Source organism: Chlorocebus sabaeus, chromosome 23 (assembly GCF_047675955.1).
Source record: "Chlorocebus sabaeus isolate Y175 chromosome 23, mChlSab1.0.hap1, whole genome shotgun sequence".
NCBI classification, from domain to species: domain Eukaryota; kingdom Metazoa; phylum Chordata; class Mammalia; order Primates; family Cercopithecidae; genus Chlorocebus; species Chlorocebus sabaeus.
Window position 1 is genome coordinate 36,006,864 of NC_132926.1, and position 18,463 is coordinate 36,025,326.

Consider the following 18,463-nt stretch of genomic DNA (forward strand, 5'->3'; position numbering starts at 1 on the left):
ATGATTGTGTCATTCTTTATTACCATCTTTGAACATATTTTCAAAATCAGCCTTAAATTTTGATGTAACTTATCTAAGTGAGAGTTGATCAAAATTTTAAAAGATTTGAGAGTCTTAAGACCCAGTAAAGTTTTAATATAGCCAATGGCAGCAATATCCTAGATTTCAGTAATCCTTTGTAGACTTTTCAAAGCATTTTTCATCCGTTCTCTTATGTGTTCCTCAGTACAGTCCTATCTGCGACACAACATCCTTATTTTACCAATGAAGAAAGAAAGGCTTAGAGGCTCTGATTGTGACTACCTTGGATCCAACCATTAGTAAGGGAGCACACTAAGTTTAGAACACACATTATCTCTGACCTCTGGTTCAGTATCTTTCTTTGATGACTACTATGTGGGACATGCCCTGGGATGGAATTAGTGTTGATTGTGTCTTCTCACCTTCATTTTGGCAAACACTATTTTGGTCAATTACTCCAAATCTCTCCTAACATACTGGACTTCTGTGTGGGTATGGTTAGCACACCACTGGCAGTCTCTTCTCTGGAAAAAAAAATTAATAATGCAAGAACCCATTTTAGGGATTTGAATCAGGTCTCTCACATAGATTAGCAGGTTTAAGGCAAGTCTTTTTTTTCCTTCAAATTTTTGTATCGTTTATTTGCTTAGGGTGTTGGACCTCAGGAATATACTTTACTCAAATTGAAGGTGCTTGAGCCATACCCATCTAAATTAAGGTAGGTTTGCGAGAGGAATTGCTTCATCATTTCTGAACCATCAGATAGTTGCTACAGAGCTGACAACATGTTTTTACATCAATATTTGTTTTTTTTCTTAGTGGCCTGAAAGGTAAAAATATTTTCTTGGTGGCTGCTACTCTCAGACCTGAGACCATGTTTGGGCAGACAAATTGTTGGGTTCGTCCTGATATGAAGTACATTGGATTTGAGACGGTGAATGGTGATATATTCATCTGTACCCAAAGAGCAGCCAGGAATATGTCATACCAGGGCTTTACCAGAGACAATGGCGTGGTGCCTGTTGTTAAGGAATTAATGGGGGAGGTAAGTTGGATAGCAGATTTTTTATTTTAATGCATACATTTCAATGAAAATTTCAACAATGAATATTGAGAAAAGAGCATCACAACCTTAAAAAATGAGGTGTACATGCAGTGAAGTGTGTACGTCTTGTGTATTTTGGTGCATTTTCTTTTTTTTTTTTTTTTTTCCATGGGTCACTTACTTTAATAACAATACATATACCATGTTATTGCCATGGAATGTAAATTTAGATTAGACAAGAGAATTTCACAAGTGTAATAGCCTTCTGTAATACATAAAAGTTTGGGTATACTGTCTGGCCAAACCAGCTTGCTCATAAGTCGTTAATCAAATCCATTACAGGTAATTTGTTCAGTTCAATGTTTACAATTCTTATGGAAAAAATACGCAACACACATGTTTAAAAAGTGTTCATTTACCTTTGCATGAGTGCTTAAAATACATATTTCTATTTCAAGATGACATTTAAAAATTATTATATCAGCAGCAAAAATATAATTTGCAATTACAAAAAATGAAACTAGAATCCTTAAGTTATTCTCATGTTTACAATTGTGATTCTTTAATAAATACTACTATTATGCAGTTCTATTGTAAGCTTTCTGGATTTGGTTTAAACACATGCACATATATTGTCAGCTGTGGGAAGCTTTACAAATTATATTCCATGCACTTTTTGGACAGAGTTCTAACAGAGCCAGACAGTCCATAAAATAGGTAGAAAAAAGTTGAATTAACTGGGGCAAATAGGACTCTTATACAACATCCAAAATACGAGATTCTGCAGCAAACTGGGAGTACCTTCAGGACTGGCCTGTTATCTTCTTTAGAACAAAGTTCATCTTAAAAATTTAAGAAGGTGGACATTTCAACACTATCAAGTACATTTAGGTGACAGGTTTAAGTTAACTTGACTTCCTTGAATGAACTAGTTAGTAAACTAGTCACTAGTAATTCGGTCACCAGGCAAATCAAGCCTGTAAGAAAGGAAGCCAATATTCAAAATGCCATGTTACCATCTAAATCCATACAAATTAGTTTATTTTCAACAACAATAGGTAACTTCAGTAATGAGACATCTAACTAAAGCAAGTTCCTCCAACAAGACCAAGACAGCATCTCTTCTTCTAAGGCTTAGGTTTTGCCCAGAATTCCCGATACATGGAATAGCCCATACCAATAGTCATTGCTCCTACAACAAAGCCTTGGGCTGCCACAAGCATGTGGATCAGATGAAGGGACATTTTAGTATTTCCCCTGCTCTTCAGTTTGTATAATCTATATGCAACAATTGCTGCAAAACCTGCCGTTCCAATGGGTACGAATGGTGCCTCTTTAGCTTTTTGAATAAGTTTGGATCCCTGATCTTCCTCATATGAAGGAGGGGAAACACCTGTGTCTGTTGACATAGTGACTGCTTGAAGAATCACCCTGAGAGAGAATTTCTGAGGTTCTAGAGTGAGAAAACCTCTCACACGCCAACCGGCTTCTGATCCCTGCAGTCGTAACTTGTCCGGCCAGCTTCTCCCCCTATTTTGGTGCATTTTCATATGTATATACACTTAGGTAAGCACCACTTAAATCAAGATATAGAACAGTTTAGCACTCCAGAAAGCTCTCTCATGTCCATATCATTAGTAGTCACTTCTCTCCTCCAAAGGTAACCACTGCTCTGACTTCACCAAAGATTATTTGTTGTTCTTTAATTTACATAATGGAATTATACAGTCTGACTGTTTTGTGTCTGGCTTCTTTTGCTTAACATTATGTTTGTGAGATTCATACATGTTGTAGGAGTAGTTCTTTTTTTATTGTTGTGTAATATTCATTGTGTGACTGTATCATGAAGATAGCATATGTGATTTTTGGGTTTCAAATCGGTAAATATCTGGTTGAGAAATATAGGCAGTCCTCCCCAAGAGATTTAATAGCTGCATTAGAGATTATATTATTTTAAAAATACTATTACCTGAATTCCTGGTAATACTAAATTTGGAATTGTAGCTGCTTTTGTTTTTTTTGTGTGTGAAGAAAGTCTTGGTTGATATTAGTTAAATCTGGTGGTTACACAACTCATCTACTTTATTTTTATTTGTTTTTGTAGACAGTTTTGCTTTTATTGCCCAGGCTGGTGTTCAGTGGCACAATCTCAGCTCACTGCAACCTCCGCCTGCTGGGTTCAAACGATTCTCCTGCCTCAGCCTCTTGAGTAGCTGGGATTACAGGTGTGTGCCACCATGCCCAGCTAATTTTTTGTGTTTTTAGTAGAGACAGGGTTTCATCATGTTGGCCAGGCTGGGCTCGAACTCCTGATCTCAGGTGATCCACCTGCCTCGGCCTCCCAAAGTGCAGAGATTACAGGCGTGAGCCACTGCACCCGGCCGCATCTACTTTATTATCAGTATTTCTGAGTGTGTTTAATTCCATTTAGTGAATGCTGATCTTTGGTATCTTAAATAATTTTTTAAAAAGAAAAATGTGAGTAGAGTACCATCTCAGTTCTTTTAAATTGAATTATTTCTTGTTTTATACTTTCTTTTTATTTGATTGCAATATATTTACAATTCCCAAAATTCAAAAAACACAAAAAGATACAAAAGTTTCCCATTCTAGAGGTAGTTAGTAATATCTATGTCTTGTGTATCATGGAAATATTTCATGTATACACAAGCGAATATGCATATACTCTTTGTCCCTCTGTTTTTACACAAATGGCAATATGCTTTATATGCATTGTACCACATCTTGCTTTTTTATTTATATCTTGGCAATCATTTTGTCAGTACATAAACAGTTTCTTTATTCTTATTTTTTATAGCTACATAGTATTTCATTGTTTGGCTGTACCACAGTTTACTTAACCATTCTCTATTAATGGACATTTGAATTGTTTCCTGCCTTTTTCTGTTAAAAGCAGCACTGCCACATCTCCTTAGTTCCTAATATTGGAATTTTGTCTGAGAAGTTCTTGGGAACAGTATTAGGGACACATATATTTTCCTATTCTTAAACTTTTCTCCCTGTTAATTTGAGCAAATTCTGGAGTGAGGGACATGGATGTTATACATTGCAAAATAGTTTCAACCTTTAAAATAGTTATAATATTTAGCTGTTATCCATATGACTGCAAATTCTATAAAGGCAGGTTATGTGTATATATATGAATAAAATGGAATGGGTGGGAATTATGTGGAAAGGAAAAGTGTGTTCCTTAGCTAGAGCAAGCAGCTGCAAATTCTTTGTTGCCATCTGAGAATCTGGGTCTAAAATTGCTTAATCTTTAGGATTTTTTGAAGTGAAATTAGAACTATCCTTTTACTTTGTTTTCATAATTACTATTTTAAATAGATACATAGTACTCATTCTTGTTCCTGTAACATATTTTGTTAAATCATTTTTTCTATCATTGAAAGCTTTAGTTGTTTCCAGGCTTTCCTAGTATAATTAACTCAGCATTAACTCAGCATTGGGCAGACTTGTTTAAGAAAAAATAATTTGTTGTTGTTGAGTCTGAGTTACAGGAACATTCTGTGGCTTTTGCTGTGGATTCCTATATTTTCTTCAAGGAATACAATGTCACAAACAATGTATTAGTGTACTCATGTCATCATAACATTGACAGATTTAGTTATTATAATTATCAAAAATTATTTTTCCTGGACGGATGTGGTGACTCATGCCTGTAATGCCAGCTCTTTGGCAGGCTGAGGTGGGTGGATCACCTGGGGTTAGGAGTTCAAGACCAGCCTGGCCAACATGGTGAAACCTCGTCTCTACTAAAAATACAAAAATTAGCCAGGCGTGGTGGTGCATGCCTGTAATCCCAGCTATTTGGGAGTCTGAGGCAGGAAAATCTCTGGAACCTGGGAGGTGAAGGTTGCAGTGAGCTGAGATCGCACCATTGCACTCCAGCTTGAGTAACAAGAGCAGAACTCCATCTCAAAAAATAAAATAAAAATAAAAATAATTATTTTTCTTCTAGTAGGCATAAAAGAATGTGTTTTGTTTTACTTCATGTGTATTTTATTTATATCCTTTTCCTTATTTTTTTGAGACGGGGTCTCCCTCTGTCACCCAGGCTGGAGTGCAGTGGCGTGATCTTGGCTCACTACAACCTCCGCCTCCCTGGTTCAAGCAATTCTCCCGCCTCAGCCTTCCAAATAGGTGGGACTACAGGTGCGTGCTGCCACGCCTGGCTAATTTTTTGTATTTTAGTAGAGACGGGGGTTTCACCACGTTGCCCATGCTGGTCATGAACTCCTGAGCTCAGGCAATCCGCCTGCCTCAGCCTCCCAAGGTGTTGGGATTACAGGCGTTAGCCACCGCGTCCAGCCTATATTCATTTTTTAATTGACAGAAATTGTATTTATGGTACACAACATGTTTTGAAATATATATACGTTGTGAAATGGCTAAATTGAAGTAAATAACAAATTCATATCTTACGTACTTATGTGGTGAGAAGAATTAAAATTTAAATCAGGTGCCGTGGTGTGCACCTGTAGTGCCAGCTACTTGGTAGGCTGAGACCTCAGGAGGCTTGCCTGAACCCAGGAGTTTGAGCCTGTAGAATGCTATGATAGCACTTGTGAATAGCCACTACAGTCTAGCCTCGGCAACATAGCAAGGCCCTGTCTCTTAAAAAAATCTGCACAGCAATTTTCAAGTATAAAATACATTGTTGTTGCCTAGTCACCATATTGTACAATGTAGCTCTTGAATTTATTTCCATATATTTTTGATTACTAGCTTCTCAGGGCTTAAAATATTAACATTGTTTTAATTCTAATGGTCACAATGAATTCACCTTTTATATTGATTTTTTTCTTATGCAGGAAATTCTTGGTGCATCACTTTCTGCACCTCTAACATCATACAAGGTGATCTATGTTCTCCCAATGCTGACTATTAAGGAGGATAAAGGTAAAGAGTTTATTTATTTCTAGAAATATTTTGGTAATCACGTTTTGGTTCTAGTTATTAATTCTACACTTTGTTTTATAGGCACTGGTGTGGTTACAAGTGTTCCTTCCGACTCCCCTGATGATATTGCTGCCCTCAGAGACTTGAAGAAAAAGCAAGTAAGTATCTGAGTTTCATGTTTGTATTTTGTCCTCACCATCTTATTGCTTAGGTACTGCTGAACTACACTGTGGGACAAGGCTAAAAAGCTATGCATTTATCTTTAAACTGCTACCTCTAACTTGTTTCTTGATGTTTATATTTTCTGTGGTTTGATTTTTAAATATGTTTCACAGAATTTTGAAAAAATTTTCTGATATTCACATTTTTTTTTTTTTTTTTTTTGAGACGGAGTCCCGCTCTGTCGCCCAGGCTGGAGTGCAGTGGCGCAATCTCAGCTCACTGCAAGCTCCGCCTCTCGGGTTCACGCCATTCTCCTGCCTCAGCCTCCCGAGTAGCTGGGACTACAGGCGCCCGCCACTGCGCCCGGCTAATTTTTTCTATTTTTAGTAGAGACGGGGTTTTACCATGGTCTCGATCTCCTGACCTTGTGATCCGCCCGCCTCGGCCTCCCAAAGTGCTGGGATTACAGGCTGATATTCACATTTTTATTGAAATCTGGCATATGAACCTCAATGTAAGTGATAGGTGTATATCTATGTACGTTTTTGCTTTTGGCTGTGCAGTTTCATTTAGGCTGTTCACTATAGCTTTAGCTATTAAATTTTTGAAGGTTATGGATCCCTTTTGAGATATTTGGTAAAGGTAGAAATTTGCCCTCTATGAAGAGGAGAACAAATAATAGTTTTAAGAAAGTTTGGAGGTTGCTTCTCTCAGTGATTCTACCAGTGAAGTGTTGATCATTAGTGTTAACTTGCAAATTTTTCTGTAGGCCTTACGAGCAAAGTATGGAATTAGAGATGACATGGTCTTGCCATTTGAGCCGGTGAGTACATAGATAATTCAGAATATTCACATCCATCTCTTTATCAGAAAAACAGAAGAGCTGACATATTTTCCTTGTAACAAAATTAATTGGTGGAGTATGAAAATAAGAGAGAGAGTTTGCTTAAGGATTTACTCACTTTAATTTGATACCTACTATGGTAGATAAGAGCAAAAGGAAAACTAACAAGCATTTTCTTACTACCTGGCCCCTGCAGTTTGGGAACAAATAGCTTTTTAGCATCTCCAGTTTTATAGTAGCTTGCTTTGCTAGTATGATCAATTTCCTGGCTTCTAAAGACAAAATTTTGCTCTTTTCATGAATGTTTATTTGTAACCATAATAACTTTAACAAAATCCTGTACGACTCTGTTTTATGTTTCTTGTATTTTCATGTTAGTGTCTATAGAAGAAAAACTTTTAAATTACTAGCAAATGATTTTCATTTCATGAAAGATCCAGAGGAATTAATGTAAACCGAAAGCATAACCATCCATGAAACTAATTGTTTATATCAGCAGTCCCCAACCTTTTTGGCGCCAGGGACTTGTTTCGTGGAAGACAGTTTTTCCATGAACTGTCAGGGTGTGGTGGGGGAATGGTTTTGGGATGAAACTGTACCACCTTAGATCATCAGGCATTAGATTCTCATAAGGAACATGCAACCTAGATCCCTCCATGCACAGTTCACAATAGGGTTCATGCTTCTATGAGAATCTAATGCCACCTATGATCTGACAGGAGGTGAAGTTCAGGGGGTGATGCTCGCCTGTTGCTCACCTCCTGCTGTGCAGCCTGGTTCCTAATGCCACGGACTGGTACCGGTCCACATCCTTGGGGTTGGGGACCCCTGGTTTACATCATTTTGCTAGTTTCAGCATGAATTACTTAGATAATTATATGCCAGTGGAGGATAGAATGCTGGGAAAGGTATGTGTGTTGGGGGAAGGGCATTGGGGTTGTTGATACACAGAGTATGGGTGGTTCCTGTGGAGAGTAGGAGGACAAATTTACATCTGGAAGTTAGTCACTCTGTGATTACTAATGTGTGGCAGTGTCATAATGATATATACAATCTGAAATGACTTAATTGGACATTAGAGGCAAAAGGACTTGTGCCCTATAGACCTATGTGTTCAGTCAGTGTAAACACGTTTCTGATTGCTGTTTGCTGCAGGTGCCAGTCATTGAAATCCCAGGTTTTGGAAATCTTTCCGCAGTAACCATTTGTGATGAGTTGAAAATTCAGAGCCAGAATGACCGAGAAAAACTTGCAGAAGCGAAGGAGAAGTTATATCTAAAAGGATTTTATGAGGGTGTAAGTAATAATTTTTTTTAGTTTTTATTTGATTTACTCCATGCTCTGTGATTTTCTTAATTAGAAAAAATGTAGAAAAATTTAACATAGTTTCAACTATACATTGATTTGAGAGCTTAATATGAGAATGTATTCTATTTCGAAATTTCTGTCTTTTGTTTTTGTCATGTCCTTTGCCTAAAAGCATTTTCAGAAATTCTTTTTTGTGCCCTCTAGGAATCTCTGTGGAGTGAATTTCTTGACAAGATATTTCAAATTAGTTCATATTATGCAGTAAACTTCACAGGTTTATTGAATGGAGAATTCCTGGTCCCTTTTTTGCTCTTTTAGTTAGGGAGTTCATATTTTAGATAAGCAGTTTTATCCAATCCATTAGTTTATTTATTAATGTCTACTAAATGCCAGGTGAGTCCAACAAACATGTTCTGAACCATTCTTTTCTCCTAATTGTGCATACGTTAATGTGGTTTACATTTCCATGGAAAGAAGGCTAGGCTAGAGAACATAAAAATTCAAACAAGTTGTTAGGTGCTTCAGATTCAAATATTTTTAAGGACATCAACGAGAATGGTTTTTAGTTTTAGCTTTCCTACATTTTTCTGGATAACCAAGAATTATGTATCTTGTTTTGAAGTGACACATATTTTGAATGATGATAAAAGCCAACACTTATGCAGCACTTATATATTAATTTACTTAATTCTGAAAATAACCCCATTCTGAAGTAGGCACTCTTATCCCCAATTTACAGATGAGGAAATGGAGGCACAAAGAGATTAACTGATTTACTTGAGATTAGCCAGATAGCCAGTAGGAACTGGGATTCAAACTAGGTAGCCTGGCTCTGGGATTTGCGTGTGTGTGTGTGTGTGTTTGTGGTGTGTGAGACGGAGTCTTGCTGTGTCACCCAGGCTGGAGTGCAGTGGCACGATCTCAGCTTACTGCAGCCTCCAACTTCCAGGTTCAAGAGATTCTCCTGCCTCAGACTCCCAAGTAGCTGGGACTACAGGCACGTGCCACCATGACCGGCTAATTTTTGTATTTTTAGTAGAGGCGGGAGTTTAACCATATTGGTGAGGCTGATCTCGAACTCCTGACCCCAAGTGATCTGCCCACCTTGGCCTTCCAAAGTTCTGGGAGTATAGGCTTGAGCCATTGCACCTGGCCAGATTTGTGTTCTTTTTTTTTTTTTTGAGACGGAGTCTTACTCTGTCGCCCAGGCTGGAGTGGAGTGGCTTAATCTCATCTCACTGCGACCTCTGCCTCCTGGGCTCAAGCAATTCTCCTGCCTTAGCCTCCCGAGTAGCTGGGATTACAGGCGCCTGCCATCACACCCAACTAATTCAGATTTTTGTTCTTAATCACTACACTCATTAAATATAACTTTATAATGTTGGATTAAATAGATATTGAAGTATTTTGGTATGTTAGAGGTTTAGAATGTCAAAAGAGAATGCATGTCTTTTCTACCTAAGATAGAAACAATTTGAGAGAAATGTAAGAGTCATGTAGATGAAAATAAGAGTCATGTAGGTGAAAATATCTGCTTTATTACCAAAGAAAGCTGGAAGGGGATTGAGGCTTAATCGATGGCAACAATGGATAAGCTAATACTTTGCCCTAGAATGTAATTGGCCTACTGAGAAAAAGATAGAGGTGAAAGAGTAGGCCTCCTTCTAGGAGCAAGCTTTATCAGATGGCCAGGCAAAGAATACTCACTTGAAGCAGGTGGGTTTAGAAAGAGGAGCCTAATGAGATGAAGCCGAATATGCTTAGTTCCTTCAGAAACCACCAGGAATGAGGTGAGTGAGTGTAGTTGAATTCCGTCCATGTGGAAACTTAAGAAGAAGTGAAAGTGAGTATTCCTTCCTAATCATGCTCACACTAGGTATCTCAGTAATACCTAGTGAGGTGGGTATCACTGACAGAATGATAAGTGTGTTATAAATATTAGTTATCCATGCTATACCAAAATGAAAGCTTATTATAAATGTGATAAATTTCATACTAAAAATATTTCGGTGGGCAGAAGCAAATTTAGTTAGGGAAAATTAGGGAAGAAACTCAAGGCGGATTCTAACTGTTTTATATGTGTTTTTCTCCCTTCTCATCCTTTTAGATCATGTTGGTGGATGAATTTAAAGGACAGAAAGTTCAAGATGTAAAGAAGACTATTCAGAAAAAGATGATTGACACTGTATGTGATAGGCTATGCTCTGAAGGCTGTTTTAGGAGAGCTATTAGTTAATAGACTTGACAGTGTTATTAGCAGTGAGTTCTACAGTAGAACCTGGAACTGTAATACAGATATAATATAGTTTTAAGGCAAAAATAGACCTCTTTAGCAATTCATTTAACTTGAACATCCCATCTATAATGTTGATAAAGGTAGTGTTCTAAAGTTGATGTGTGCATAGCATATACAGAGAACTTTGATGATATTTCTGGCAGTGGCCATTTTAGATACTGGTAGTTACAACCCTTTCTTTCTCTGGTGTTTTTTACCATCATCCTCCTCTAACCCCTCCATTTTTGTTATAACTCTCTTCTATTAAGCTGAGTTAACCCTTTACATTTTTATTTTTGACAACTTTATATACCCATAATATAGAGAGACAATGGTCTTTTAGGCTTATTGAAATAAAAAAGCAGCAATTTCCTCATCACTTTTCCATAATTTAAATTTCTTTTCCTTGGGGGAGGTAACATTTAATCGTTTTAGTATTGATCTCCATCTCTTTTTTTGAGATGCAGTTTCGCTCTTATTGCACAGACTGGAATGTAATGGCGCTGTCTCAGCTAACTGTAATCTCTGCCTCCTGGGTTCAGGTGATTCTCCTGCCTCAGCCTCCTGAGTAGCTGGAATTACAGGCGTGAACCACCATGCTGGATAATTTTGTATTTTTAGTAGAGATGGGGTTTCTCTATGTTGGTCAAACTGGTCTCGAACTCCCGACCTCAGGTGATCTGCCCGCCTTGGCCTCCTAAAGTGCTGGGATTACAGGCGTGAGCCACTGTGCCTGGCTGATCTCCATCTCTTACAGATATCTGATCTAAATGCTTCTAATGTGATTTTTTTTTTTTTCATGGTTAGGTATCAGCCACTAACCTCCTACTCTTGGAAGAAGTAGGAGGAAGATCAAGGTTATACTCTTGCCCCTACTTTTTGTTTTCTCTAACGTCCCACATTTATTGGTATATACTACTCCATACCTTGTCTTCTCCATACACTGTAGTTATAAAAAATGTTAGATCAATAGTTATTATTTACATTTTTGAGACATGGCTCATCCATCATGTAGTGTACAATAATTTTTCATCCTCAGCTTTTGGTTTTCCCCGGGATTAATAATTATGTTTTTTAAAAATTCTTAATTTAAAATATGCTTATCAGTACTCCATTTCTCAACTCTTTCCCAACTGTCTGTTTCTTTCCTTACTCAGGTCAAACACATCAGTGTGCTTTCAGTTCCACTCAGATTAAGCTCTTCCAGAGCTCCTCTTGAGCTGGATCTCCTGTTTCCTTAATCCCATGTCTATGTCCTTCTTATATTCTTTCTCACTTTGGCGAAGCTCTGCCTCTGATAGCTTTTCTGATAAAGGGTACCTGGAAGGTAAATTGCTATGACTTTTCAAGTCTGAAATATGTCTTCTATCTTTATATTGGATTGCCTGGGTATAGATTCTGGATTAGAAATACTTTTCCCTTAAAAACTTGAGGATATTACCTCATCGTCTTTTGGTTCATTGATGCTATTTAGAAGTTGAAAACTCTGTGGTAGTGACTGATGTTTTTGTAAGTAACTTGTTTCCTCTGACTTTGGAGGCTTGTATAATCTTTTTTCTCACAGTGTTCTGAAATTTCATGATTTGCCTTGGTGTAGGTCAATTTTCGTTCATCCTACTGGGTGCTTGGTGGGCTCCTTCAATCTGGAAACTTGTGTACTTCAATTTAGGGAACACTTCTTGACTTTTTTCTTGATTATTTTTTCTTATTCTCTATTTTCACTTTTTGAATTTCTGTCATTCAGATATTGAACCTCTTAGATCCTGGCAGTCCTGTTGGTCCTCTTTGTGGGATAGTCCCTCATCGTTTTCTCCCTGAGCGTTTGTTTACTATGTGCTTTTATGTACTATTTGTGTGTGTGTGTATGAATACAAATTTATAAAAACTTTTTTTAAAGAATCGTTGTATAGAAAATTGAATATGTATCACCCAGACTCAATAATTACTAATTTTGGGCCAGTTCAATAATTGATTCTTGTTTTCTGATTTTTTTTTTTTTTTTTTTTTTTTAAGAGACAGGGGTCTTGCCATATTGCCCAGGCTGTTCTGGCTTTGGGCTCAAGTGATCTTCCCACCTCAGCTTCTTGAGTAGCTGGGACTACAGGCATGTGCCTCCATGCCTGGCTGATTTGTTGTAGGATGATGTTCTTGTTTCATAGACAAGACATCTCTGAGGAAGACTGCTGATATATAATATATTTGGGTGTAAAAAGAAATGTTTTTGCATATGGGTAGGACTTGTCACTAGGCTTCACTGGGGGAGATCTAGAAAGGGCCATTTGGACCTTGGGGACTCCTGGATGTTAAGTTTTTTTTAGTATTTGCTTTTGGGTTTGTTAGATTTCCCCACAGAAGATTCTGCCAATCTCTAGCTCAAAACGTCTAAGTGGCCAGGCACAGTGGCTCACGCCTGTAATCCCAGCACTTTGGGAGGCTGAGGCGGATGGATCACTTGATGTCAGGTTTGAGACCAGCCTGGCCAACATGGTGAAACCCTGTCTCTACTAAAAATACAAAAATTAGCCAGGCGTGGTAGTGTCTGCCTCTAATTCCAGCTATTCGGGAGGTTGAGGCATGAGAATCGCTTGAACCTGGGAGGCGGAGGTTGCAGTGAGCCGAGATGGCGCCACTCCACTCCAGTCTGGGTGACAGAGCGCTGTCTGAAAACAAACAAACAAGAAGTCTAAGCAACTGAGCATTTTGGGAGTTGGATGGGAGAAGATAGCTAGGAATGTGTACCAACATCTCGTGTGCTGACTTTCACTTAACTCCCCTACTTTTACTATGATACTTGGAACTTTGTCTCTAGTTTAGAGACTTTCTTTTACCTTTTCCAGAGAATTAGCCTTTTTTTATTTGGTTCTGGTATAGGTAGGGGCAGTATATGGGGTTTTAACCTCTATTTTATTTTATTTATTTTATTTTATTTTATTTTTTATTTTATTTTATTTATTTTAATCTTATTTTTTTTTTACCACTTCCCAGATACCCATTTCTTTAAATGACTTTAGTTGGTGCTCCTCTTTTCGGTCTCACTTATCTCACCTTATCTCTCTTTTCTTTCTTTTTTTTTTTTTTTCAGAGTTTTGCTCTTGTTGCCCAGGCTGCTGGAGTGCCATGGCACAGTCTTGGTTGGCTCACTGCAACCTCTGCCTCCCAGGTTCAAATGATTCTCCTGCCTCAGCCTCCCAAGTAGCTGGGCGTTAACAGGTGTGCACCACCATGCCCAGCTAATTTTGTAGTTTTAGTAGAGACAGGGTTTCTCCACGTTGGACAGGCTGGTCTTGAACTCTTGGCCTTCCAAAGTGTTGGAATTACAGGTGTGAGCCACTGCACCTGGACCTTATCTCTATTTCTAGAGCTATTTAATGCCACCAATTTCTGAGACTCTTAGAGGTACTGGAGTACAGAGTGGATTGCTTTTCAGCTTTTTCTATTGTTGTCTTAGGGTTTAGATAGCTTTTTAATTTTTGCTAAAATATTTGTCATTCATGTTGCTTTTTTGTTTTCAGAATTCAGTTAATATTTTTTCTTCTCTCATTCATTTTGACTTTGTAGGTTCATGCCATTTGTAAAACCCTCTTGTCTTTTTATTGGAATTTTGAACAGGAGTTAAATGTCTGTTTTTGATCTACCATCTTTAAACCAAAATCCCAGCTATTTAATTTCAGCATGAAGAATTGCATTAAAAACAGAACAGTGAATCATTTTTTGAATAATAATGCTGAATTTTATTTTAAAAAATTATCCTAGCCTAAAATGTTTAGGATCATCATAGCATTAAGAGAGATTTATATTTGGTAAGAAATCAAAAGCATCATCAATTTTCATGCTTAAAAGTATTTAGGATCATGATAGCATTAAGAAAGATTTATATTTGGTAAAAAATCAAAAGCATGGTCAGTTTTCTAGTGGAAATTTTTCATGGCACTATAAATCTTTAGTAACAAGATTTTCTATGTTTAGTGTTTGTATATCTTTTTTTTTAAAAGCAGTTTATAAGAAGGATGAAAAGCTGCCATAGGGCTGTGCACAGTGGCTCACAGCTGTAATCCAAACACTCTGGGAGGCTGAGATGGAATACTTGAGCCCAGGGATTCGAGACCAGCCTAGGCAATGTAGTGAGACCCCGTTTCTATAAAAAATTTTAAAAATTAACTAGGTGGAGTGACATGTGCCTGTAGTTCCAGCTACTCAGGAGGCTGCAGTGTGAAGTAGAAGGGTCACATGAGCCAGGAGGTCGAGGTTGTGGTGAGCTGTGATAGCGCCACTTCACTCCAGCCTGGGTAACAGAGCAAGACCCTATCTGTCAAAACAAAAACAAAACAAAACCAAAAGACACAAAACCCCAGAAAACTGTCATAGGAAGCCTAACCTTCAAACCATAGGATTCGAAACTGCTAACCATCTTCTGTGTTTTTTTCCTTTTTGTTCACTTTTTAGTCTTTCACTGAAATGAAATAATCAGTAGGTAGAGAAAGTGATCCGCTTGATGAAGATTCATGCCTTTTTAAAAGCAAGTGTTACATAGAAGGAAAGGTAGAAGATAACTGACCCTGGGAAGGTGGGGAAGACATAATGAAAATGTGGGCTTTCAGTTATTGGTGGTATAGCATTTTTTTAAAGTAATTTTTATCCTTGAGGAATGAAGATTGATTTGACATAGTATCTAATATTTGTTTATTTACCTTCCTTTAGGGAGATGCACTTATTTACATGGAACCAGAGAAACAAGTGATGTCCAGGTCGTCAGATGAATGTGTCGTGGCTCTGTGTGACCAGTGGTTAGTCTCTTTTATAGCAAGAAAATTCCCCTAGTCAGTGTGCTCATCTTTGACTTAAAAAAAAAAAAAATCAATTTGTTCACTCATAGGTACTTAGATTATGGAGAAGAGAATTGGAAGAAACAGACATCTCAGTGCTTGAAGAACCTGGAAACGTAAGATGGGAGAAAGTGATGAGGGAGGAAAAAGGAGATAAAAAATGTGGAAAAAATAAAGTTGAAATGCAACAAAAAAGTGAACCACTAAAGATACACTTTGTCTTTTGCTGTTTTCTAGATTCTGTGAGGAGACCAGGAGGAATTTTGAAGCCACCTTAGATTGGCTACAAGAACATGCTTGCTCAAGAACTTATGGTCTAGGTAAACAAACTTGAAATTTTTCTGTTTGGGTAATTTTGCCAGTTACAAGGAAATACACGTTTTTACCTTCCCCCCCCTCAATTCTAGTGTTTTCTGAATTGAAAGCAAGAAGTTTTCTTTGGATGGTCAGGAAAACTAGGATATAGTCCACTATCATCTACTATGTGGTAGAAATATGCCTTCTCTAATCCGTATAGATTTTATGGTGTGTCTTTTTTATAGAGAGACTCCAAGCTTCAACCATTTGTCTTTTTTTTTCTTTTCCTTTTTTTGAGACAGAGTCTTGCTCTGTTGCCTAGGCTAGAGTGCAGTGGCACGATCTCTGCTCACTGCAACCTCTGCCTCCTGGGTTCAAGTGATTCTCCTGCCTCAGCCTCCCAAGTAGCTGGGATTACAGGCAACCACCACCATGCCTGGCTAATTTTTTTTGTACTTTTAGTAGAGACAGGGTTTTACCATGTTGGCCGGTTTGGTCTTGAACTGCTGACCTTAGGTGACCCACCCACCTCGGCCCCCCAGAGTGCTGGGTTTACAGGCTTGCGCCACCGTGCCTGGCCCATTTTGTCTTTTATCTACCATTTTATTTTTATTAATTATTCAAGAATAATTTAAGAACTTCCTAAATAAGTAGCTTTGTAAATGCTATAGCCCTCTTCTTAAAAATGTGGATTCTATAGATGAAATGTCTCTCAGGTTCCTCATGTGTTACTTTTTATTTTTCAGGCACTCACCTGCCTTGGGATGAGCAGTGGCTGATTGAATCACTTTCTGACTCCACTATTTACATGGCATTTTACACAGTCGCACACCTATTGCAGGGGGGTAACTTGCATGGACAGGCAGAGTCTCCGCTGGGCATTAGGTTGGTAAACAGATAAGGGAAAGGAACATAATTTGTCAGTAAGAGTTGTGATATTTGATTTACATATTGAAATGTTTTAATAAGATTTATGTAGCCAAATTTTGTCATGATGTTTTTGCTTTTTTACTGTTGAACTGGGAAAAATTAATAGATAGCCCCTTACTATCATCATCTATTCTTCATTCTTGTGGAAGCTATTGTCCTTGTTTGTTCCTGTAACTACGTTAAGAAAGAGATTCCTAATCCATCAATACCTGAAGAGATTCAGGTATTGATTCTTCCAAAGAAATTACATATATGTATATATAATAGTTTGTTTTATTTTTAATACAGACCACAACAGATGACCAAGGAAGTTTGGGATTATGTTTTCTTCAAGGAGGCTCCATTTCCTAAGACTCAGATCCCAAAGGAAAAATTAGATCAGTTAAAGCAGGAGTTTGAGTTCTGGTATCCTGTTGATCTTCGCGTCTCTGGCAAGGATCTTGTTCCAAATCATCTTTCATATTACCTTTATAATCATGTGGCTATGTGGCCGGAACAAAGGTGAATGATAAAATAGGTGTGGACTAGATTTATTGATTGTCAATAGTGGTGTTTTGTGGCTTCAAATATCTAAGAAATTATCGCGGAGGGGATAGTATAGATTTGCCAGTTATGTTCTTTTTCTTAAATATGTACTAAAACAGAAAGGCCACCTCCTATCTGTTGCATCCAGAAATCCACATACCTACCCCAAGCACCAAAGCATGTCATATTTCAGGTGCATTGCTGGTCTGCTAGTAATTCATTTGACCTGTTAAATGCAGGAATTATTCTAGAACATTAGAATTGGAAAGAACTTTCTCTTTAGAGCGGAGAGCCCCAAGGTTCCAGCATTAGTTTTAGTAACATCCTGACTAGAGTCTGTTTCTTCAGAGGAATCCTTCTGTCCTTTTCCCTCTTTACCCAGACGTGTCTACTTTTCCCTCTAGTCCCTCAAGTAGCTGAGGAAACAAACCTCTTAGTCTGTTCAAATTTTATTTCATAAAACCAAAACAATTTCTTATGCCTTCTTGTATTTAGAATAAAATTACGTTTTTTTCCTCAAGAATAAAATGAAGATTTTGAAGTAAAGGAATAAAATAATTTTTTTTTTGAGACAGAGTCCAGACTGGAGTGCAGTGGCATGATCTCGGCTTGCTGCATCCTCTGCCTCCCGGGTTCGAGCAATTCTCCTGTCTCAGCCTCCCGAGTATTTTTTATTTTTTATTTTTTTGAGACAGAGTTTTGCTCTTGTTGCCCAGGCTGGAGTGCAATGGTGTGATCTCAGCTCACTGCAACCTCCGCCTCCCGGTTTCAAGCAATTCTCCTGCCTCAGCCTCCCAAGTAGCTGGGATTACAGGCATGCACCACTATGCCTGGCTAATGTAGTATTTTTAGTAGAGATGGGGTTTCACCATGTTAGCCAGGCTGGTCTTGAACTCCTGACCTCAGGCGATCCACCCACCTTGGCCTCCCAAAGTGCTGAGATTACAGGCATGAGCCACTGTGCCCAGCCCAGAGGAATAAAATAAATTTAATGTCGTTCATACACTACTTGTCATCCAGTGTTATTACTTACCTTATTTATTTATTTATTTATTTTTCGACAGATTCTCACTCTGTTATTCGGGCTGAAGTGCAGTGGCACGATCTTGGCTCACTGCAGCCTCGACCTCGCGGACTCAAGTGATCCTCACACTTCAGCCTTCCGAATAGCTGGGACTAGCCACATGTCACCTTGCCTGGATAATTTTGTTTATTTTTTTATAGAGACGAGGTCTCACTTTGTTGCCCAGGCTGGTCTCAAACTCCTGGACTCAAGTGGTCCTCCTGTCTCAGCCTCCCAAAGTACTTGG

General features: G+C 38.1%; 1 protein-coding gene and 1 pseudogene across 1 annotated transcript in view; one reads left to right on the forward strand and one right to left on the reverse strand.

Annotated features, from left to right (window-relative positions):
- Positions 1-18,463, forward strand: part of LARS1 (leucyl-tRNA synthetase 1) — a 69,689-nt gene that overhangs the window by 23,019 nt on the left and 28,207 nt on the right. The window contains exons 9-20 of the mRNA XM_008014845.3: positions 672-739; positions 841-1,066; positions 5,902-5,989; positions 6,071-6,147; positions 6,921-6,974; positions 8,151-8,291; positions 10,411-10,488; positions 15,277-15,362; positions 15,452-15,517; positions 15,639-15,721; positions 16,445-16,583; positions 16,917-17,129. Of these exons, the coding sequence (XP_008013036.3) occupies positions 672-739; positions 841-1,066; positions 5,902-5,989; positions 6,071-6,147; positions 6,921-6,974; positions 8,151-8,291; positions 10,411-10,488; positions 15,277-15,362; positions 15,452-15,517; positions 15,639-15,721; positions 16,445-16,583; positions 16,917-17,129 (1,319 nt within the window). The remainder of the gene's footprint in view (positions 1-671; positions 740-840; positions 1,067-5,901; positions 5,990-6,070; positions 6,148-6,920; positions 6,975-8,150; positions 8,292-10,410; positions 10,489-15,276; positions 15,363-15,451; positions 15,518-15,638; positions 15,722-16,444; positions 16,584-16,916; positions 17,130-18,463) is intronic.
- LOC103244737 (HIG1 domain family member 1A, mitochondrial pseudogene) lies at positions 2,108-2,572 on the reverse strand (annotated as a pseudogene).